General features: G+C 56.8%; 1 protein-coding gene across 3 annotated transcripts; it reads left to right on the forward strand.

The window, feature by feature from the left end:
* The first annotated feature begins 13,144 nt into the window (after nucleotides 1–13,144).
* On the forward strand, nucleotides 13,145–22,688 carry HMGA1 (high mobility group AT-hook 1). 3 transcript variants are annotated; one of them, XM_042938492.1, is made up of 6 exons: nucleotides 13,145–13,209; nucleotides 13,885–13,998; nucleotides 17,333–17,511; nucleotides 19,233–19,316; nucleotides 19,984–20,034; nucleotides 21,317–22,688. In XM_042938492.1, exons 3-6 carry the CDS (start codon nucleotides 17,377–17,379, stop codon nucleotides 21,368–21,370), a joined length of 324 nt encoding a protein of 107 aa, XP_042794426.1. In that variant the 5' UTR covers nucleotides 13,145–13,209; nucleotides 13,885–13,998; nucleotides 17,333–17,376; the 3' UTR covers nucleotides 21,371–22,688. The 3 variants fall into 3 exon arrangements, with proteins under 3 accessions (XP_042794426.1, XP_042794425.1, XP_042794427.1); XM_042938491.1 differs by lacking the exon at nucleotides 13,145–13,209 and adding an exon at nucleotides 13,515–13,641; XM_042938493.1 differs by lacking the exon at nucleotides 13,145–13,209 and adding an exon at nucleotides 13,515–13,641 and having other exon boundaries at nucleotides 17,333–17,478.
* The last annotated feature ends 102 nt before the right edge of the window (nucleotides 22,689–22,790 follow it).

A 22,790-nucleotide genomic window follows, 5' to 3' on the forward strand; every position in this document is an offset into this window, starting at 1 on the left:
AGGCTCCACACAGAGTCTGATGCGGGGCTCAAACCCACAAACCATGAGATCATGACCTGAACCACCCAAGCACCTGTTTGTTTCCAAGTGTTCATTGTTAGCATATAGAAATAAGATTGATTTTTTTGTGTGTTAATCATGTACTTTGCAGACATGATGAACTCAGTTATTACTTGTAAGAGTTCTAGAAATCTTTTTTTTTTTTCTTTTAAGATTTCATTGGGGCACCTGGGTGGCTCAGTCAGTTGAGGGTCCAATTTCAGCTCATGGTTGGGGAGTTCTGAGCCCCGTATCAGGCTCGCTGCTGTCAGCTCAGAGCCCACCTTGGATCCTCTGTCCCCCTCTCTCTCTGCCCCTCCCCGACTCACACTTTCTCTCTCAAAATTGAATAAACATTTTTAAAAAACAAATAATTATTTGGTGGGGCGGGAGGGGGGGTGCCTGGGTGGCTCAATCTAACTCGGTTTTGGCTCAGGTCATGATCTCAGTTTCATGAGTTTGAGCCCTGTGACAGCTCTGTGCTGGCAGCAAGGAGCCTGCTTGGGATTCTCTTTCGCTGCCCCTCCCCTGCTCATGTTGTCTCTCCTTCTCAAAAAAAAAAAAAAAAAAAAAAAAAAAAGATTTTATTTTTATTTTTTTAACATTAAAAAAAACGTTTATTTGAGAGTATCCGCAGGTGCACTAGTAGGGGAGGGGCAGAGAGAGAGAGGAGGGGAGACAGAGAATCCCAAGCAGCCTCTGCACTGTCAGCACAGAGCTGGATGCAGGGCTCTATCTCGAAAACTGTGAGATCATGACCTGAGTCAAAATCAAGAGTCAGATGCTCAACCAACTGAGCCACCCAGGGGCCCTTTAAAGATTTTATTTTTAAGTAAACTCTACACCCAATGTGGGGTTCAAACTTACAACCCTGAGATCAAGAGTCACAGGCTTTTCCCACTGAGCCAGCCAGGGGCCCAAAGCTCTAGAAATCTTTAAGCACTTTTGATGGCATTTCCTCTCTTTGAAAAAATATATTAATTGCCATAAAACATTCCATGAGACTTTACTCTTTAGTTTAGCAATTTCCTCCTACTGGATATTGACATTATTTCCTTGTATTATTATTACTATTATTATTAATGACGGAGTAAATTTGATCCTGAGACATAAATCTCTGACCTCTTTTCTTGAGGGAGGAAGGATTCCTAGAAATGGGATTAGCAGGTCAAAGGCCTGGGCCCTCCTCAAGTACTACACGTGGCTCAGCTGCTTTCCAGAAAGGTCAAACCAACTCATTCCCATCAGCTACATGTGCGAGCACTCAGTGCGCTGAAACGTTGCCAGTACTGGAAATTATCATTTTAAAGCTCTTTGCCATTTGATAGGAGAAATGCAGCATTTCCCTTGCATTTCAAAGTAATCCTTTCTAAAATGCCAACCTATCCCACCCCTGCTAAAAACCTTCCATGGCTCCCTATTACTTTCAGAATAAAGCCCATGCCTCCAGCTGTCAGGTGGGCACCCCAATATCAGGTCCCATTTACTCTCTTGTCAAATTCTGTGGCTTCCTTTTCCAACCCTGCCCTACAGCATGGCTGGCTATTTCTGAAACGTACTGCAAAAGTGCCTTCCCTCCAACACTCTGCCCATCCTGTCCACTCTGCCCAGAACTTGCCCTGTTTACCCCTCCCCAAGGTACCCAAGAGAGGCTGAGTGTCGGATCTGGAGCCAGACTGACTGTGTTCCAGCCCAGCTCTGCTGTGAGGCCTTGGGAAAGCTGTTCAACTTCTCTGTGCCTCTGTCACTGCAATTGTAAAATAGCAGTAAGGATTAAGGAGTTAAATAAGAGAATATCAGAACTGTGTCTGGGGGCGCCTGGGTGGCTCAGTCAGTTAAGTGTTTGTCAGTTGCAGTTTGTGAGTTCAAGCCCCACATCGGGCTCTCTGCTGTCAGCATGGAGCCTGATTCGGTTCCTCTGTCCCCCTCCATCTCTGCCCTTCCCCCACTCATGCTCCCATGCTCGCTCTCTCAAAAAATAAACTTAAAGAAAAAGAACTGTGTCTGGCAATTGAGAAGTATTTCTTTTAAAGATTTTAAGTAATCTCTACACCCAAACTTTCAAGCCGGAGATCAAAAGCCGCATCTTCCTTGGACTGAGCCAGCCAGGCGCCCCACTTGAGAAGTATGAATATATCTTAGCTGCTACTATTATTATTGTCATTCATAGCTGCCCCCCAGCAACCTGGCCTGTCACCCATAGGAAACAGCCCACATCCATTGTGTTGCTTCCTAGATGCATGAGCTTCGCGCTTCCCATTGAAATGAAGCTAACCCCACACCTGTTCAGACGCACTGATGATGTAAAGATCTAATAGGTATCCAAGCGCTTTTTAACGTTGTATATCACTCCACTGAGGGTTAGCGTCTCCTCCCACCGCTACTCTAGGAAGGAAAGAGCAGGATGGTAAGAGGGCAATCGACCGGGAGGTGAGCCCTGTGCACAGTCAGGGCCCTGGCAGGAAATGGAACCCAACCTGGGGTCTTCAAGAGGCTTTGATGGAGGGGTGCTCGTGGGGTGAAGAGGACCAGTGAGGGTGTGCGTGGGACTGGCACCAGCGGCGGCAGAAAGTCACCGTGACTGCAGGCCTGAAAAGGCAAGGGGTAGATGCGCCGGGAGCTTGAAGATGGAAGGGGAGTCACGGAGGGACACAGTGACAGCCAGACCAAGGGCCACAGCAGGGCCAGGCCTGGGAAGGAGTATCCCCACTTCTCCCTCCCTCAGATCTCCTTCGAGTGGGTGCTACCCAACAGAAAGCCAGCTGGCAAGGGGGCCCAGGCCCAGAGCCAGAGCACCGATGGATGGGGAGGGCAAGGGGTGGATGAGGGAGCTCAGGGGGATAGGATTACTGTCCACCACCACCTCCCATTTTGCAGATGAGAAGACTGAGGCCCAGAGACAGGAAGAAACTTGCCCACTGTTACAGAGCTGGTAAGGTGGAGCTGGGAAAGGAGAGCAAGGCTCAGAGGCGATGATGGTCCGAGCCCAGCCTCTGGGGACAGGCTGCAGGCCCCTTGGGTCAGCGGCACTCAGGGTGGCAGCGCCCAGAAGCCCCTGCCACCCTTCTCTCCTCCCTCCCTCTCACTGGTCACTTGTCCCTTTTTCTCACTTGTCCGCCTTGGCCTCCGTGAAGGCTCTGGGCTCTCTCCTTCCTGGGTCTCTGTGTCCCTCTCCACTTTATCTCTCTGTCCTCCCAATTTCTTAGCCTTCTTGTCTCTGGCTTTCAGTCTGTCCGCATTTCTCTCAGCCTTTCTCTCCTACATGGCTGGCTTTCCGGCCACCCCGCCTAGAGCTCAGCTTCTCTGCAACTCTCCTCTGGGCTGTCCCCTGTGCCCCACAGTCTCCCATCTCTGCCGCGGGCACCCAGTCCCTGCACGCCCCGCCTCCTGTCGCCGGCCCGTCCCTCCGCCCCTGCGGCTCGGTGGCAGGGCCCGGGGGCGGGGACAGCAGGGCTGGCGCAGCGCCCGGCCTGAGTCACACGCATGAGGCAGCGTGAGTCAGGCGCGGAGGGAAGTCCCTACGGAAGGGGCTTTCGGAGCCGCAATCGAATCACAGGGAAAGAGAAAGTGTTCGGACGTTCCTTTGACACAGTGACCTTGTGTGAGCCCAGGCTGGGCACACCCCCAACACCCTACCGGCAGACGACAACACACACACCCCCAAGCCCACCACTCCCGGGTGCGCAGTCAGGGTCCAAGAAAGTGGGCGCCGGAGAGCTACCCCCAGCCAGGGCCCGGCGGCGCTTACAGATCCCCCTCTCCCCGCCTGCATCGCTCAGTAGCTGCCGGACCTCACACCCATCCCCCCCGCCAAACACACACACACACACACACACACACACACACACACACACACACGGCGCAGGCACGGTGTCAGGAAGGCCCCCTCTGGCTGGTCGACAGGCTCACCTTGTGGAGCCCCGCGGGGTGGCAGGGGATTGGCAACTTGGGGTCCTACCGGGGTAAAACATCCCCTTCCTCAGGCACTCCTCCTAACCCTCTGACCTTGGCCTAGGATCAGATCGGCTGGATTCAATTAAACACATTTTTATTGAACACCTATAATAAAATCCAGTGCCAGACTCTTAAAAACCTGGGACAGGACCAAGAAGACCATGAACAAAATATGTTGATTCCTGCCCTCCCTGAGCAGATATTGGGGGGTGGAGGGGAGACAATAACTAAAAAGCCAAGGATCTAAACCAGCACTGTGCATGGAGGTAGGACGGGAGGCACATATGCAATGTTAGTTTTTCTGGCAGCCATATTAAGATGGTCAAAAGAAATACATGAAATGACCTTTAATAATATATTTCATTTAAGGCAATATGACCAAATAGTATCATGTCAACATATAATCAACATACAAAAAATCAGTATTGCTACGGGTTGTTTTGTTCTAAGCCTTGGAAATCCACAGTACTTGGCACTTCCAGCGCATCTCAATTCGGACCCCCCACGTTTCAGGGGCTCAGTTGCCACCTGGGCCTGGTGGCGACAGTAATGGGCAGCACCGTCTAGATGTCAGATAAGGGCTATGGAATTCAAAAAAAAAAGTAGAGCAAGGTTAGGGGTGGGGAGAGCTGGGTGGGGGAGGGGCAGGATTCAGAGAACTGAGACTTGTAGGTATTCTGAATCCAAGTCACCTGACCTTACTGAACCCCAATTTCCTCATCTACAAAATGGAGATGTGAAATCCCCCCCCTCCTATCTAGGAGTAATGAGCACTCATGCTATTTTTGTCCCCACCCCTCCAGCTGTCTGTTCCACTGGCCAGCGCACAGGCTCCCAATCTCAGAGTCACACCCCAACACCCCCAACACTTTGTGACCGCCAAAGGCCGCCTAGCTCCCCACCCCACCTCCACTCTCTCCAACTTTTACCCGTTTCTACCCCTTCCTACAGCAAGATACTTAATCTCTTTGGACCTCAGTTTCACCGTGGGATGGATACGCAGAGCTCTTGAGAGAAAAGTATTGTAGACTTCTGGGGACCAAGCCACCGCTTAAGCTGGACCCAGGTGCCAATCTCATGATACTGGAAAGGTCAATTCCCTCTTTGAGAACTAGAAGGATTTCTGCCCACAAAAGATATCCTGCTCACAAAAACCCCTCCCACCAAGGACAAGACTGCCAGAAAAAGACATGCATAGAACTGTGGGCAGAGCCCAGGAGCAGGGGTTGAGGACAGAGGGACCCAAGCCAAGGGGTTGCTGTGGGAAAGGTTCTAGATCACCTTTATACACCCCACCTTCAGGGCAGGTAGGCCAGCAGGCCCACAAACCCAAGGGAAGTTCCAGGATCAACTCCTCCTTGGCTCCTTGGCCCCAGCAAGGCTGGAAGTGGGGGATGGGAGCAGGCCCAGAAGTGACCCAGACAAAGGAGACAGCAGGGTCTGGGCTTGGGATGCAGACGGCCCTCACCCCTCACCCCACCCCCAAGGCCTGGGAATTGGCAGGGCACCCTGGATGGTGACCCAGAAACCTGGCTGTCAGCAGCTCCTGCCTGGCACTGTCCACACTGAGCTCCGCTGCTTCCCGTAGGAGTCCCTGGCAGCTGCCAATGAGGCAAGCCCTTGGATTTTCTCTGCCCACCGGCTCCCTGCTCTACTCCTGGAGACCCACCCCAGACTCTCCAAGGTGGCCCAGATCCTAGTCGCTGTATTTTCCATCATCCAGACCTCAGAGTGGGGAAAGGGGAGGGGGTGTCCAAGCTCAGGTTCACCATCTATCCACCAGGGCCATTCGGGTATTCAAGCCCCAGAGGGCCACCGACCCCATAGCGGCTGGGTTCCTACAAAGTAAGTAAGAAGACTAAGAATGGCGCCATTCAATTCTCAGTAAGGAGTAGGCCCAGGAAGACCTACGACCCCGGGGTCTTCATGGAGTGGGAGAGAGGCCTGGCGGCTGGGTGAGCAGGGAGTAATGAGGTTTAAGCCAGCGTGATGGAGAGGTGAGCCGGGCAGGCCCGTCCTGGCCGCCATCTCTTAGCCAGATTCCAGACCAGCAGGCTCGCCCTGCTCCGCCCGCCTCCCTCCTCCTCCGCCCTCCCGCCAGTGGCTACCTCCCCTCCCCCAGCCTGCTTCTCTCCCCTCCCCCCAGCTACCCACTTCCTCCGCCCCTCCCCCAGCTCCTTTGGCTCTCATTCATCCATCCATTCACCAAACTTGTGCTGAGCGCCAAGGCCCCCTTAGGCCCTGGTGCGAGGCTCGGGGGTGGGGAGAAGAACAAAACAAAGCCCCGGAGGATTCCGACAAATCCCGGGCCTGGTGTTGGCTCCTCCCCTCACCCCTAGCCCACCTCCTCCTCAACCCCGGCCCCCACCCTTCGACCTCCACCCTGTTCTCCCTTTCTCTCTCCAGACTCTGGCCGGCCAGGCCGTGAGCCGAGCCCAGGCATCCCACGTGCTACTGGGATCAGGCAGGCAGCAGTCCTCCCGCTCCTCCCCAGTATGGAGACCCCAGAGTCATGCTCTCAGCCCTAAGAAAGGTTCAGGGGGTCCTGGAGGAGACAGAGCACTGTGCGACCCAGGACACATCCCAGTTAGGGTAGCGCGCCGCTACCGAGACAGAAGGACCCAGCGGGGACCCATGCAACCCCAGACATTGGGTAGGAGGGTGCCTCCCCACAAGTTGTGGAGGACAGTCACTCTTGAAGACTTCAGGGGTCACTATTCCCCTTCCCCAGCCCCAGCACTTAGTCTCACACAGCTTGGAAGGCAGGCAGGGAATAGAGACAAGAGAAACAAGTTCAAGACCACAAGAGATTCTCCTGAACCCTCGGGGCCTGTTCTCAAAAGGGTGTGAGGTGAGGGAGAGCAGGTGGCCAAAGGTGCAGGACTGGAGTCCCCAAGTACTAGAGCTGGCGAACAAACTGACATGAACGTCCAACCCCAGAGGGCGTGTGGCCTAGAGAGAAACCCAGCCCAGGGCCTCAAGCCGGACTCCAGAACACGGCTCAGCCCCCAGAGAGCAGGGTCACAGGCCCGCAGTCGCTGTCCTAACATTTCCTTCCACTGGCTCACCTGGATGGGCTTTCGTAGACCACACAGCTTTAAAGTGGGTGCACTTCCAGCCATTCCTGTTTGGGGCACTGTACCCGCAGAGCTCGTTGCACTGGATATTATCAGGTAGCTCCCCAGACCAAAGGGAAACTATTTTGTCCCATGCAAAGCTTAAATCTGACACTCACCCAAAGCACACTCTGGAGAGCCGCCACCACTGCCCGGCCACCAACCAACAAGCAACCCAGCCGGTCCGCCCCAGCCAAAGGGCCAAGATGGTTGTCAGGTGGCTGCCAGCTCCTGATGACTAAACCTGAAACCAAGGGAAAAAACAATTTCCCCTGATTGCTGGCAGACTAGAAGATCAGAAGGTAGTGCCTGCTAGAAATGAGTCTGTGTGCAGATCACGTGACAGCGACGGTACAATGATTTTAACACAGTGAGACAAAAAAACAGGTGTCTTGCAAGGTGCAGGCCGGGCGACCCTGTCACTCCCATGATGATCTACTGGGTCCCTCGCCCTTTTCTCTGCCTTGAGGTTTGGGGACAGATGTCCTATCCCCAACCTAATGCCCTGTGGCTTGGTGTCTGTAATAACAGAAATCACTCTGGCTGATCATTCTTCATTCAATACTTTTTTTAGGTCTGAACAATTTGCAAGGCCCTGGGGATCCCCCTGTGAACACAACCATCAAATCCTCGGGCCTTCCAATAGAGAGCGCTGGACAGGAAGCAGATATGCCATTTTTACTGGTAACAGTTAAGTAGAAAAGTCAGTTATACAGTATGTTAGAAATTGAGAAGTGTTATGGGGGAAAAAGCACGGTAAAGTGGATGAATGACCGCAGGGGCAAACGTGCAGTTTTACATAGCGTGGACAGTAATATTGAACAGAGACTTGAAGGCAGTGAGAGGGTAAGCCCTGAGGATATTAGGGGGAAGAGCAAGTCAGGCAGAGGCAATGGCAAGTGCAAAGGCCCTGAGGTGAGCTCTTGCCTGACAGGTCGGGGGAACATCACAGAGGCTGGTGTGACTGAAGCGGAGCAGCAGGCAGGTGATGAGGTTAGGAGCGGGGCAGATTGCAGGGCCTTGTGGGCCTTTATGAGGACTTTTTACTCTGAGATGGGAACTGTTAGAGGATTTTGAGCAGAGGTGGGACATGCCTTATGTTTTAGGTGGAAAGAGATTTAATATCAGGAATTAGGTGGTTATAAAGCCGTTGGAGGAACTGGAGGAGCCGGCTCCAGGCTGGGCCTCCTGGAACAACACAACAGCCTCCCTCTGCTCTGATGGGGGTGGGGGGTAGGGAATGCAATCAGAAGACCTCACCTGCAGTGGAGCTGTGATCCAGGGGCAGGAGGCTACTCTGCCCCCATGCCTACCCTCTTGATCCCCATAAAGCTGATGACTGGACACTGTATGTGCTACAGAAAACCCCGAGTTTCCATAGCCCACACAGCAATATCTCCTTTTCTTGCATCCTCCAAATTTCACTCTTTCTTTGCTGGGACCTAACTCACATCCAGAACCGTGTGGGGAATGGTGCTGAATCCAGCCTACCATGCCTGCCACAGCCCCGAGCCCATCTCTGGATCACATGCCCTGCTGCCTGCTTCCAGGGTTTCCTGGGATGCTCCACTCACACGCTGGGCCCTTGCCCTGTGCTCCTCAGGCCCTCATTCCAGCAGGCACCACAGTGGTAAAAGTGTATTACCACGTACTTGTCTGCCCCCCACCCCGCCCAAAGTACACCACTTAAAGACAGGGAATGTAGCTACCTAGTTCAAGGCCACATCCCCAGCGCCTATCTTGGTGCCTGGAGGGAATCCATCTGGCCAGGCTGGGAGAAGGCAGCAGCCCTACCTAGCCTGGGAATAGAAGCAAGCTGTTTAAACGCCAAGTTGTTTAACCTCCCTGAGCCTCAGTTTTAACACCTGTATAATGGGGACAACAGTACTTTCGACCTGGTAGGAGTGTTGAGGGATCTGAGAACACATATGCATTTAGTATGTGCTCATAAACTCCTTTTCCTCAGGTTTTTCTGAGGTTGGAGAGGAGCGGGGCTGCCCTGGGTTTCAGCCTTGAAGAAGAAAGCTGACAAAGTCCATGGTGTCCTGCAGCCATGCAGCGTGGGTGGCTGGCTCAGGGCACGGGGGTGCCTGCCTCCTGGGCCTTCCAATTCGTTGGAGAGTTTTTCCCTCGAAAGTTGGAAGCAGAAGAGGCTCTCCTCCCATTCTAGGCCTGCCAGGCCTCCTGGCAGCACAGCTTGTGGTCAGCAGGGCCTGGAGACCTGATCCTGCCAGATGACCAGATGTACTAGTAGCTGGGTGACTCTCCAGGAGAGTGGTCAAACACTGTGCACCAGGGTGACCCTATATTCGACTGCCGTGGGTCAGTGCTGGTTGATATGGTCCTGGGTCAATCCCAGTTAGAATGGGCCAGGCCAGGTTTATGCCCACTGTCTGGTCATAACTACCAACGGTACCCCCTTTTACTCTGAAATGTCCTGCTTGTCTGTAACAGCTGGACATACATACCCTATGATCCCAGAATTCCTTTCCTAGGCATGTACTTAGCAGAAATTTGCACATCTCATCACCAAAACATATTCTAGAACATTCACAGCAGCACTATTTGTCATAGCCCCGAACCAGAGTCTATCCAAATGCCGTTGAACAGAACAGATGCAAACACTGTGGCACATTCATACCACATAACTGTGCAGCAAGAATGAACATTCTGCAGCCACATGCAACATGGATGAAACCCACACACAACGTTGAGCAAAGGAAATTAACCCAGGAGTACATAACCCAGGATTCCGTCCATACAACGTGCATAAATGGCGAAACTACAGGATGCTAGTGGGGACAGCGGTTACACAAGGGGAGCTGCAGGTGGCTTCTTGATCTGGGTGCTGGTGACACAATGGTGTTCCCTCTATGAAAACCCATTTGAGCTGATAACCGGATTGTGCATTTTCTGGATGTAGTTCTCATCCGTAAAACGTTTACGTTAAAAAGTATCCCGGTTTGGGCCATAGATTAAACAATTCCTGTTCCTCTTCCTCCCACGTCCTCCCATCTACCTTTCATGTTGGGCTGGACACAGAACATTACCAAACTTCATCCCTGTGACTTTCAGAAAACCTCGACTAATCCAAACACCACATGGTACCATTCACAGTGGTCTTTCCCTTGACTCTTCTAAGAGCTGGAGTTGATTCCGAAGCAAGAGGTAAGCTGACAAGCAAGCGTGCTGACTGGAGAGATGTACAGAGAGACGTGAACCCCCAGGGAATGCCAAGGGCCACCCCGACCGACTATGCAATCTTCGACTGGGAGCCTGTCAGGCTCCCACCACGCCACTTAGCAAGGCAGGGGAAAAAGTAGCAAACGTCGGAAAGAATCACAGTAGCTCAGGAGAAAACGAGCTTACCCTTCAGCTGTCCTGAAATACAAAGGTGACCCGAACTCCCCATTCCCTGGACATTCCTGTTGGATTCCTGAAGTTCACTGGGTTGCCCTTGTGGAAACCGTATAACCTGACTCTGATAGTTAAGAAAATGCTTCCTGTGGGTTAGAGCAGTTATGACATGACCAATTCCCCTGGGACTCCTCAGGCTTTGACCAACCAGGTCGATTCCCCAGGCCCAGAATAGCTCTTTCTTCCTGCATGCTCCCCATGGCCCCTCACTTATCCAAATCCCATCAAGGCCAGGTCAAGGCCTGCTCCAGCTGACTTCCCTGACTACCCAGAGCTCCCATCCTGTCTCCCTCTGTAGCACCCACTGAGTCTCTGTTTAAGGGCCTGACCCCTTAGTCTTCCGTTTCAAGAGCACAGGGAACTCTGTTATACCCCGAGAGTTTGGACGAGCTCTTGGTACACAGTAGGCCTTCCATAACTATTGAATGAATGAATGGACTCTGCCTGGTGGCATCTCCTGGATCGTGCCTCAGCTTTCTCTCAGGTGTTCCTGGTTCTGATTCCTCTAAATACGAAATTCGCTGGGGCAAGGGCTATATCTTGTTATAACTACTTCCTGAAGGAGGAAGGGAAGGGAAGGAAGGGAATTCGGGCCATCTGTAATCCAGAAAGCAAGGAGATGGGGGGTCAGTGGGCAGTTCTGTACAAGGGTGTGGGTAATGCAAGTAGCAAGCTACTCTACTTGCGCACAAATTTATTTATACCTGCCCCTCCTTCCAGAGGGTTTGAGGTGGCTTACAAAAATACACGTAATACAAGGTAAAAAACAAGTCGGTGAGAAAATCAGGACGAGGGGAAAAATAAGAGTAGGAAAAATAAGATCAAGTCGTTTTGTTAGAAGTGGGCCAAAAAGTTGGCCAAGTTTTCCCACAGCCTCTCGAGGCAGAAGTCCGTCTCCCTTCCCCACCTCCCTCAGGGACCGCCACAGGCCACAAGTCACAAGCAAAAGGCAAGAGCTGCCCCAGGTTGGCTGCGTCCAGGGAAGGGGCCTACCAGGACCCTTCCCACGCCTCCCGGCCATCAGCCCCGGGCCTAGCAACGCGGGCGGCCTTGGGGAGGGCTGTGTCTAGGGGCGCCGAGGTTCCATGAGGGCTATCCCTGGGCCAGGCGTGGAGGCCCGGGTTGCTGGCGGGGAGCTGTGACCTGGGGGGAGTAGGGCCACAACCGAAGGGCCATTCTTCCACTCAACGCTGCAAAGGTTCTCGAGCTAACTCAATGCCTCCAGCCAACTCAACTCGCGGCCTACTAAGCGCGCGTTCCGCACGCAGGGCACAAAGATGGAGGGCGCAGCGCGCCTTCCACCCCGCCCCACCCCCACCCCCGGCTCCAGACAAAGGGGCAGGCCGCCCCTCCCCCAGCCTCTCCCTGGCTTTCCCCTCCACCCTCCTCTCCCCTCCGGCCGCCCTTCGGTGACTTCCTCTCCCCTCCAGGGGCAGCCTGGGCACTTCTCAGGAACTGCGTTTCACCTGGGCGCGGGGCGGGGAGCCAGCGCTTGGAGGGCGGCCTCCCGGCCCACCCCCAGCCCCGGCCGGCCCCAGGCCCGCGCCCTCCTCTTTGAACGCGCTCCGAGGGCCCCCAGCGCCTTCCCGCCCGGGCGCCCCCGCCCCCACCCGGCCGAGCACGTGCTGCCCCCGGCCCGGAGCGCCAGCCCGCCGCCCCGGGTGGGGGCTGGGCCCACTCCCGGCTCTGCTCCCCACCCCCACCGGAAACATTCCTGAAACATTCCTGAAAGTAGGAGGCCCGGCCCCTCCGGTTCCCCACCCCGCCTCCACTCCGGGCTCAGGGTTTTCCTGGCGTCCCCCCTCCATCGGCGGCTCGCCCCCTGAGGAGGGGGCTGGGCCGGGGCCTCGGCCGGCCGGGGAGGAAGAAGGGGAGCAAAGAAAAACATGAGTCACAGCCGTGTGTCACTGGGCCGCATTGCATTTCCCTGCATCACGGGAGGTGTGGAAGGCCGCCTCAGGGACGAGGGGCGGGGAGGTGCGCCCGAGAAGGCCCCGGGCCCGGCCTGCAGGGCGCGCCGCTCTGACAGCGCCCTTTCTTCTCCCACCGCCCTCCCCGCCATCTTTTCACTTTGGCTTCCTTCTTCTACGTGCAACAAGTCTTTGTTGCGCCTGGCGCCGGGCGGGCCAAGCGTGGCGGGTATGGCTTGCGTAGACCCAGTCCCTGCCCTCAAAGTGCTTCCAGGCGACCACTGATTCACGCTTTCTTATTTTTCTTAAAAGTCACAGCGGAGAGGACCAGGTCACAAAGTGGAAACGCACGTCTCCAAAACATCATCCGAGTCACCTAAAGGAATGAAGCCTCCCTCAGGTTTACCTGCAAGCGAGCCAATCGTTTGTTTCCTTTGGAGGCTGCACCTTGATTACGGCTCACTCGCGGCCATTAATAAACGAAAAGTCTGGATTTCACAAGTTTCACGTTTGAATTTCACAAGACTTGAATTTCACCAGTCAGCCACACGCACGTTGGCACTAAAATGCACATGCTGACACCTGTCCGCCCAGGGGAAATCTACGAGCCGTGTATCTGGGCGCAGGGGGCGGCGGGTAGGCCGCGGAATTCTCTCACAGGCGCGTTTCTCTCCACCCCCTCCCGCCCGCGCGGACCCCGCAGGCACGAACGCCCGCCCACATCCAACGCGCCCCGCGGGCGTCAGGCCCACACGCCCGGAAGGCCCCTAGAGGTGACTCTCCCGGGGACCCCCTTGCTGGATGTAAAGATGCCCTCCTCCCCCTCCCCGGCGAAAAGCTCCCTGGTGATCCCTCTGTGCACCTTCCCGTGTCTCCCGGCCCGGGACAGTGGGGAGTGGGCCGTCGCCTCGGATTCCCAGCCCAGGCCTCCCGCGCGCCCGCCCCCAGGCACCCGGCACCGCACGCCCCTCCCCGTAGTCAGCACCCACCCGCGCGGCGGCGGCGGCTGGCGGGCGGCCGCCCTTTTAAATCCCCGGGCTCATTTGCATGGCCCCGCCCCCCACAGTGACACGGCTGGCGCGGGCGGGCCCGTCCCCCCTGCCCCTGGGTCGCTCTTTTTAAGCTCCCCTGAGCCGGGGCTGCGCTCCTCTAATTGGGACTCCGAGCCCGGGCTATTTCTGGCGCTGGCGCGGCTCCAAGAAGGCGTGAGTTCGCGGCCCCTCCGGTGGCTTCTTTTTTTTTATATCTATCATTTAATTAAATTATTTATTTATTGAGGCCGCGCACGGGCCGTGCCTAGCTTCCTGCCCCTCGCCATCCTTCGGGGGAGGGTGAATATTTTTGTCCCCCCGCCTGGATGTGACAGATAAATACCCCGTGGGGGCCTGGGCGGCGAGCACGCGGCGGCGGCGGTCTCTGAGCGCCTCTGCTCTCTCTCCCGGTTTCAGATCCGCATTTGCTACCAGCGGCGGCGGCGGCGGAGCCAGGCCGGTCTTCAGCGCCCAGCACCGTCGCTCCCGGCAGCCCGGAGCGCGCACCGCAGGCCGGCGGCCGAGCTCGCGGTGAGTCGTCCCCGGGGCCCGCGGCGGCGGCGGCGGAGGGGGGCGCCCGCGCCCCCGCCTGCACGCCGCCCCTCCTGCAAGCCGCCCAGGGCTGCAGCGCGCGCCTCCGGCTTTATTCCCAGGCCGGGGCTGCGCGAGCCGCCGGCGGGGGAGGGCCGCGCGGCGCGGGGGCGGGCGGCGGGGCCCGGCGGCGCGGGGAGGGCGCCCGCACCCCTTCCCCCGCGCCGCGGGCGCCCTGCGGGGGGCGGGGACCCGGGAAAGGCGCGCGGTGGGGGAGGGGGCGCGCGGCTGCGGCGAGCGCGAGTTGTGCACCCGGCGGAGCCCGGTGCACCTCGCGCGGCCGCCGCTCCCGCCGGAGCCCGAGCCGGGGCCCGGGGTGTGGGGGGCGGGGAGAGGAACAGGCTGCGGCGCCGCAGGCGGGTGGGGGGCCGGGCGCCCCCCGCAGCCTGGGGAAGTTCTAGAAGTGAGGGGGATGGGCAGGAACCCCGCAATTCGGCCCCGTTCCCGCTCGGCCTTTTTCCTGGTGCCCCCCCCCCCCCCCCACGCAGATGAGGCCGAATCGCGGGCCTGGGTTTGGGGCTTCACCCGGACCCCACCTCTGGCCCGGCCCGCGCCTCTTCAGCCCCCAGGGCCGGGCCTGCCCTCCGCCCCCACAAACAGGTTTCTCTGCTTTGCAGGGCTCTGTTGGAACTAGTCCCTTTGACTCCCCGTTTCATTTTTTTTTTTTTTTTTTTCTGGGGCTTTATTTTGCGGGGAGGGCGCGGAGGGAGGTGTCTTTCTTCCTCTGCCCCGCGCCCGCGCGCGCCAGGTTTCCTGCCCCAAGGCGGGCTTGGGTGCCCCCTCTGGCAGGAAGTGGGGCCGGGTGCACCCGCGTGGCGGTGCATGCGGTCGGGGTGCACCAGTTTCCCGCGCCTGCAAGAGCAGCCTGTGCCCCTCCCCCCGTGCGCTCTGGCCCCTAGTCCCGCCGGCCGACCTGCAACGGCCCGGCGCAGACACTTGCAGAGTCACCCTGGGGCCGGGTCTGGAACAGGGGGCGACAGGGACTTAACCATTCTCTAGGCGGGTAGGGAAAGTGGCGGGCTAGAGGGGTCGCCAGGAACCTACTGTATCCTGCTTGCCTACTTGCTGTGTGACCTTGGACAACTCTTCAGGCCTCTCTGGGCTACTTTTTTTTTCCAGAAAACAAGGGAGTGCCATGAGGATTTCCTAGGGTCGTTCTTGTAGATTCCCTAAGCCTTTGAGGAATACACATTGCGTGCCCGGTGTATGGAGAGGGACAAGCTTGAGGCCCAGAAAGGCTTATTACAAACTGAAGGATTGAGGTCGGGCCCTAAACATGGCTTCGCCCAGCTAGGCCTCTGATTTTCAGAAACAGGTGGAAGAGACAAGCATTTGTTGGTCTCACCAGAGAGGGCCTCAGGCCTTCATTCAGTTCCTGGAGGCCTGGATTGGGAGGGGGGTGATTGGAGAATGGATTAAAGGGTCCCCAGTAGCAAAAAGTGGGGGGAAGCACCAGATGATGCAAGAACTTCCCCCAGAGACCCACCAGGATTCCCAGGCCTGCTGGGCCCAGGCTTTCTGGGATTAGGGGCTGGCTTGGCCCAACTGGAACCCCCTCTGTGAGGGGGCCTTCAACAGACCTCATGTGAGGTCAGCACTCATTTAGGCTGATTAATTTTGATGTTTAGTTTGAAGGGGAACCTGTGGTGTAATATAAGATTCTAATCACTGCCTGTAATTACAGAGCAGGCCAAGCCACTAATGACGGAGCAGGATAAATCACCAACCACCTTGTTTAAAAGGGTCTTCAAGTCTGAAATATTATAAAATAGAATAATTACCAGACAAAGTCTCGCCGTCTGGAGAATCTTGATGCTTGGGGATGGGGGCCTCCAGTCCTCCAAAAGTCCCTAGTTTGCAAAAAACATTTCCTCCCCGCCCTCATCGAGTTAAAATTGGAAATTGTCTGAAAATCGGAAAAAGGGAAAGAGAAGTCATTTTCAAATGTTCTAGTTTTCGTTTTGATTGGAGTGAGATTTCCCATTGTTTAGACATTTCAACCATCATCTGGTTTGATCTTGCGTCAGTCTGGAGAAGCAGGCGGTTGAGGTGGATGTCTTACCATTACCCCCATTTTACAGATTGCAGGTCTTTTAGAACTGAGGCTGCTTGGGCCCACCCTTTGCCAAGTGCAACCAGGGATTGGTTACCAGGAAGGTGTAGAGCCATAGGTCTCCCAGGTTGAGTATCTTTAACTGGGAAGACAGACGGGGTGGAGCACCCTCACTGTCTTTTAAGCTTCTGGAAGAGGCTCCCAGATAAAGGGGGCAAATGCTGCAAGCAGTGGGAAGTTTTAGGTAAGCTGAAAATTGGTGGGGCTGATTAAACACAAAACGGCCTGTATATAAGAAGAGGAAAGATGCTAGAAGAGAACCAAGAAGCTTTGGAGGACTGACGACCAGCTCTGCCCAGGCTGGGGGAGTGGGGCATGGGGGAGGGCAGCTAGCATCTGTTCCGAAGGATCCATCTCAGTGCAGAATTCCTGCCCCTCCTGAAAGCAGGCATCAAAGGGGACAATCTCATTTGGCTCCAGGTGGACGGGGGTGGAAGAGGAGACCCACCTTTCAGCTTTAGGTTTCTTTTCCGCCCCCGTGTGATTTCAGCCCACTTCCCCTTCCCAGACTTCCCATCCTTGAGTCCCCAAGGCTCTATCCGGAGAGAGAACAGAGAGAACTAGTGGGGTAGGCACCATCCCTGGCTGGGCGATTGGTACAGAGTATCAAGCTTGGCCCTGGTAGCGCCTGGTCCCGAGGCTTGGGCCAAGGCAGGTGGGCCAGGGACTGATGCCCACGGCTGCCAGATGGAAGCCCAAGGCTTATTCTCTGCTTACCTTTCCTCCCTTGTTGCCTGTGGGCCACTCAGGCTTGGCTTTCTCTTAAGAGAAAGGGCGGCTGGCTAGAGAAGGGACCCCCGGCAGTGTGAGGATCCCCCCACCTCATCCACACCTTTGCCCTGGTGACCTCACCCACAGCCACATCTGAGCCTGCTGTGCCTCTTGGGCCTGGGCCCTGTGGGGGTGGCAGGACAACAAAGCGCCCTTCTGAGCAGGAGATAAGGAGCTGATTAGAGCCAACGGCTCGACCCCACCCTGTAGCAACATGCTGGGCTGGGCGGACCCCCACCCCCACCAGCCTAAGCAGGGTGGGGATCCTGGATCCCTGGGAGCAGGCAGGGTCCTACAGGCAGGCCACCTTGAAGGTGGGAGTGGTAAAGGGGGTAGGAGGTGGCCGAAGCAAAATGTTGTGTTTTAAAACGACTTCTCCTGCTTTCCTAGCATCCCAGCCATCGCTCCTCCACCTGCTCCAGAGAGAAGGGAAGATGAGCGAGTCGAGCTCGAAGTCCAGCCAGCCCTTGGCCTCCAAGCAGGAAAAGGACGGCACTGAGAAGCGGGGTCGGGGCAGGCCGCGCAAGCAGCCTCCGGTGAGTCCCGGGACGGCGCTGGTAGGGAGTCAGGTGGGTGTCCGAACCTTTGCCTCGGTTTACCCCTTTGGGCTAGGGAGGTGCCAAGTGAAAACTGGAAGAGGGGTGCAGGATCCTTGCTCAGTGTGTGTCCTCCAACATGCACCCAGCGCATGCCCACCCTGGCCCGTTGCTGAGACCCCAGGAGAGAAGTGGGGGCTGAGGAATCTGAGTGAACTCTGAGCCCTTGCCGGCCGATCCAAGCCAGAAGCGACCTTGCAGTCACACAGGCGAGAGCTCGCACTCTGGTGAAGTACCCACCCTTGACTTCCAGTCTGTTGTGGACCAATGCGTTGATAAAACACAGAAAAGAGGAGTTACGTGTATATAGAAGTTCACGTTTTCAGTCCCGAGATTTCGTTGTACAGACTATTCTGTCAATTGGCTGTGAAAGTTTACGAATACCTGTCAATTTCTGTACTTCCTCATCCCAGGCCTGTAACAAAAAAATCCTGGGCCAGCATCTATCCATGGGCCTCCCTTAGAGTGGCCCTAGGCCAGGCTCTGGCTCTGTAAAAGGAAAACTGAAGCCCAAGAACTTGAAAATGTGGGGGAGTTGGTGAGAGAGTAACCCTCAACCCTGGTGCTGTCCCCTGCTGAGGTCTCCCGGGGTTAGAAGGCCAGCTTGGCCTTTTGGGGGCCCCCTGCCCTGTGGTGGAGATCCTGGATTCTCTCACAGGGGCAGTAACTGGTGAGGCCCAGCTCACTTCCCTTTCCCCAGGAAGAGGAAAGGGATTGAGGGCAACCCTTGCCCTTTATACCGTGGGCCTCGGCTTCCGCATCTGTAGGTTGAAGAGTGCTGTCTGTACTGACTCTTTAGGGAGATAATGAGCCGTGGGATGTCTGAGTGGTGGGATTCAGCTGCCTCTTTCAGAGGCCACAATGTGTGGAGGGAAGTCAGTCTGGTTCCCTTGGTCTCCACCTGGAGCCAGTTAGCTGGGGTCCACAGGGGGGTGTCCGAGAAGGAGTGTTGGGCTACTGGACCATAGTTCTAAACAGCCTATGGGCAGTCCCCCCGAAACCATAGCTGACCTGCCTTTACTGCCCAGCTTCTATGCATTATGCAGCAGCTTTTTTATCCTGTCAGGCTTATTAAAATTTCAGCGGCAACCATGGCCAGGATCTCTGTTTCTGACATCTGGGCATCATTCCTGCTCTGGGAGGCAGCCTAGAGGGAGTCCAGTTTGCAGGTGGAGGCTGGAGGCTCCCTCCACTGTCGCGGGGCCTCCTTTCCCCTTCTGCGTCCTCCACAGTCTCCAGCCTGTGTCGTCTGAGGGGGTGGGCAGCAGTCTTGGCCCAGTGCTAGACATTCCCACATCCTTCCTTTACTTTTCGTGATGCCTCGTGAGGTGAGTGTGGTCACCATTTACAGTTGAGGAAACTGAGGCCCAGGCATTCTGTGTCTTGCCCAAGAGCTTAGAGCCCTTCGGTGGCAGAGCTCCCTGACAGTGTCTTTCTTCTCCAGTGACACCTTTCCCTTTTCTGGTTTCTTGTCACTTTGTTGTCATAGGGCAGCATGGGAGGGGCTTTGCGAAAGACGGTCAAAGTCAGAACCTGCATCACGAGGGCTTGCCCGCCATGGTTCCTGTGGATTTCTGGGTCGGGGTGATGGCTTGCTGACTCAGTCTTGCTGGGGCACGGGAGAGAGCTGTGTCTTTTGAAAGGGGCAGGACAGGTGGCATCTGTGTCCCTGATGACCCCATTTGTCTTTGCAGAAGGAACCCAGCGAAGTGCCAACACCTAAGAGACCTCGGGGCCGACCAAAGGGGAGCAAAAACAAGGGTGCTGCCAAGACCCGGGTAAGGACGAAGGAGGAGGGCCCTGTCCCCGTGGCCACGGCTGTGGGGGGCTCTGGGAAGGGCCTGTACCCTGCCCCCTCTTCCCTGGCATATGGGTGGCAGGGGGAGTCTTTGCGAATTGGGGGAAAGCAGGGTGATGATCGAGGTCTTCCTTCCGGGGACTTGGTCCTGCCCAGGACAATGGGGAAGTCAGGTCAGAAGTCCTGCGGCTTTCCTCGTCCGGAGAAGGGAGAGTCAGGAAGAGCGAAGGGACAGCAGCACCAGTCCCTGGGCTGAGAGTGCTTCCTTCCATTCCAGGGTCCCCTGGGTCCCGAGGGAGTGGGGTTAAGCAGGGAAGGCCAGATTCACAGTGGCATCAGCCTCTCGGAGCAGTTGTTTTGTTTTTTATTTTATTTTTTCTGAGACACGACTCATATCCTCTGAGTCATGGGTGGAGGAGGGAGTGGGGGGCGTGTGTGTATATTGGGGGGGGTGGGCAGTGTGGCTGGCCAGTCATCACCAGCTGGACTCGGGTGGGCCTGCCGGGGTGACAGTCCTGGGCCGCCCTGAGCAGAGGTACGTAGTTCTGCTCCTCCCTGCTCTCCCTCACCATCGGGGCCCTTGGTCATTTGGGGGAGCACTGTCAGGAACATTTTTGACTTAGTGGATCTTTTCTCGGACCATCTAGAAAACTACCACAACTCCAGGGAGGAAACCAAGGGGCAGACCCAAAAAACTGGTAGGTGAAGGGACAGCGGTGGTTTGGTTTTTCTGGGGAGGGTGTTGAGGTTGGGTGATGCCTGTTCCTCCTGGGCACTCACCGTGGAAAGACGGCTCTGGCTGACCAGAGCCGGGCATGGTGGGACATCATCCCTCTATCCAGGCCTAGAGAGGGAAAGGCATTCTGGGTCCTGGCACCCAGCCCAGGGCTTTTAAAGGGCTGTGTCCATAGCAGTAAGGGGTCCCAGGTACAAACCAGACTAGACCCCCCGCCCTGGTGGGGGTGGGGTGGGGCCGCCTCTCCTTCCTCTACTAGAACAGACTCAACTTTTAGGGAGAACTTGGAGGCCATCTAGTCCCCCCGGCCCCCCACCAGTAGAAATGAGGAAAGAGTGCTACCTGGGCATAGGGTGAGGTTTGTCCTCCACCTATCCATTTCTGAGTCCCCCACAAATAGCTGCTAATGGAAGAAGGTGGCCTGAGTCCGGAGGCTGCCCCTAGGGCCTACACTGAAGTTACGGCCACCCCAGCCTTGATCTTCCTGGCCCTTTTCTACCCCAAACCTGCTCCCTGAACTCCCTGAGGCCTTCATTCCTCGAGCTGAGCCACCACCAGGGTGAGGAGGGGGGTCAGAGGGTGCTGGCTGGGCCCCAGGAGTGAGTAACAGGAAACAAGTTGTTTTGGAGTTTGTGCCTGGCACGGGGGCCGCAGGCCCGTGTGGTGTCCCGACATTCCCGCCCAGTGAGTGAGCCCCGGCGGCACACACTTCCCCTTCCTCCCCGCCCTGGCCTGGGGTCAGTCAGCGGCCCAGCTCCCCAGCCCAGCAGCTGCCCCTGCGGGCCAAGGCCACCTGGTTCCCCTGCACTGCACCCAGCAGGGGGGGCTCACGCACCCTGCAGCCGCACCTTCCTCGGTCCTCTCCCTGGCCCCCTCTCCCTTCCCCTCCTCCAGAAAGCCCGGTAGTGACTTCCTCACTGCCTGGAGCTCAGGGCTGCACTGAGCTGTGCGGGTCCCCCCACCCTGTACCCACCACGGGCCCCAGGGCCAAGGAGGGCTGGCTCTGTGTGAGAGCGGCGTGTGTGTGGGTTTTTTCCCTCCCTTTAAATTCTTCCTTTTTTATGAATGAAACTGGGCCGTGGAGGTTGCTGAGTCACTCACACACTCAGCCCTGACTCATCCCCCTTCTGGAGAGCCAGGGAGCACAGAGAGGGGTGGGGGCAATCTTGGCCTGTGCCCTTTCCCCCCTGAGTGGGAGGGGGGCAGACCTGGCACTCTTGCTGACTGCCCTGCCCACCTCACAGGAGAAGGAGGAAGAAGAGGGCATCTCGCAGGAGTCCTCCGAGGAGGAGCAGTGACCGCGCCGTGCCGCCTGCTCCTTCACCGGGGAGCAGTTTCCTTCTGGGACTGGACAGCTCCGCTCCGCTCCCACCGCCCCCGCCCCTCCCCCCAGGCCCACGCGTCACCGCCACCTACCTGTGCCCTCACCACCACACTACACAGCACACCAGCCGCTGCGGGGCCCCAGGGCCTGAGTGGGGAGCAGTTTCCTTTGGTCTAGGTTTCCAGCGACCCCTCACCCATGCGCACATTTGCCCTTCCAGACAAAGCCGACTTCCCGCCTCGCCGCACCCTGCCCCTGCTGCGTCCCCACGCTCAGTGGTTGGGGACATTGCTGACTGGGCTCTTGGTATGGGGGTCCCCTCTGCTTCCCCACTCTTCCTTCTGGCTTCCCACTAAGGGGCCTGGGAGGGCTCCCCTGGCCTTAAAAGGGGCCATGCCCCATCTCATTCTGATCTGCCCCACTCCACAGCACTGGCAGCAGCAGGTACGGCCAGTGGGGAGGGGTGCTCAGCCCCAAGATGCGCCCACCCAGCCTGTGTCTCACCAGGTGTGGCTCACGCCCACTTTTCTTCCTTCCCACCTTGCTTAGTCCTTGCTTGAGGTCGGACAGCCCCGTTTGGGGCACGGGAAGGAAGGCAGGAGGGGTCTGAGCCCCCTACCCTCTCCAAACGGGCTCCAGCCCACCTCACCGCCACCCTGGAATCTATTGCAGTGAGGGAAATTCGGTCACCCTTTATCCAGGAGGCCCAGGTTCCCTGTGGCAGCCACCTAAGGTGGGCTGGAGCCACTGCCCAACCCTCTCCGCTTCTACCCTAGGCCTCAGTTTCCCCTTTCCTCACACGGGGCACTAATAACAAGGAGCTAGCCTTGCCCACTCCCACCCTTCTGCTCCTCCCCACCCCCAAGGTTCTGGTTCCATCTTTCCTCTGTTCACAAACTACCTCTGGACAGTTGTGTTGTTTTTGTTCAATGTTTCCATTCTTAGACATCCGTCATTGCTGCTGCGACCAGCGCCAAATGTTCATCCTCATTGCCTCCTCCTGTTCTGCCCACATCCCCCTCCTCCAAGATGCTCTTAGGGGAAGGGGCCTGGGGCAGAGCAGGCTGGGTTACCGACCACCCCAGTCCCAGGGAAGGTGGGGGCCCTGCCCCTAGGATGCTGCAGCAGAGTGAGGAGTGGGGGGGGCCTGTATTGACCGACAAGGGTGTAGGGGCCACCTTTTCCCCCTGTTCTGTCGGGGAGGAGGTAGCCATTATTTGTCCCAGCCTGGGGCCCCCCCATCTGGTTTCCTATTTGCAGTTACTTGAATAAAAAAAATATCCTTTTCTGGACTGGAGTCTTCTCTGTGGTGGGCACCTGGGGTAGGAAGGCTGGAAACTAAGGATCTAGTTGTTGGGGGTGGCTTTCAAGGTGCTCTTCAGGCTGCGGGAGGC

Source organism: Panthera leo, chromosome B2, assembly GCF_018350215.1.
Source record: "Panthera leo isolate Ple1 chromosome B2, P.leo_Ple1_pat1.1, whole genome shotgun sequence".
In the NCBI taxonomy this organism is placed as follows: Eukaryota; Metazoa; Chordata; class Mammalia; order Carnivora; family Felidae; genus Panthera; species Panthera leo.

What these genes read in the sequence shown, in the direction of transcription:
- HMGA1 (XM_042938492.1), top strand. Translation starts at nt 17,377, where the DNA reads ATGAGCGAGTCGAGCTCGAAGTCCAGCCAGCCCTTGGCCTCCAAGCAG. An exon ending in CGGCGCTGGTAGGGAGTCAG is followed by an intron (nt 17,512 to 19,232) that starts GTGGGTGTCCGA and finishes TTGTCTTTGCAG; the next exon opens with AAGGAACCCAGCGAAGTGCC. An exon ending in AGGGTGCTGCCAAGACCCGG is followed by an intron (nt 19,317 to 19,983) that starts GTAAGGACGAAG and finishes CGGACCATCTAG; the next exon opens with AAAACTACCACAACTCCAGG.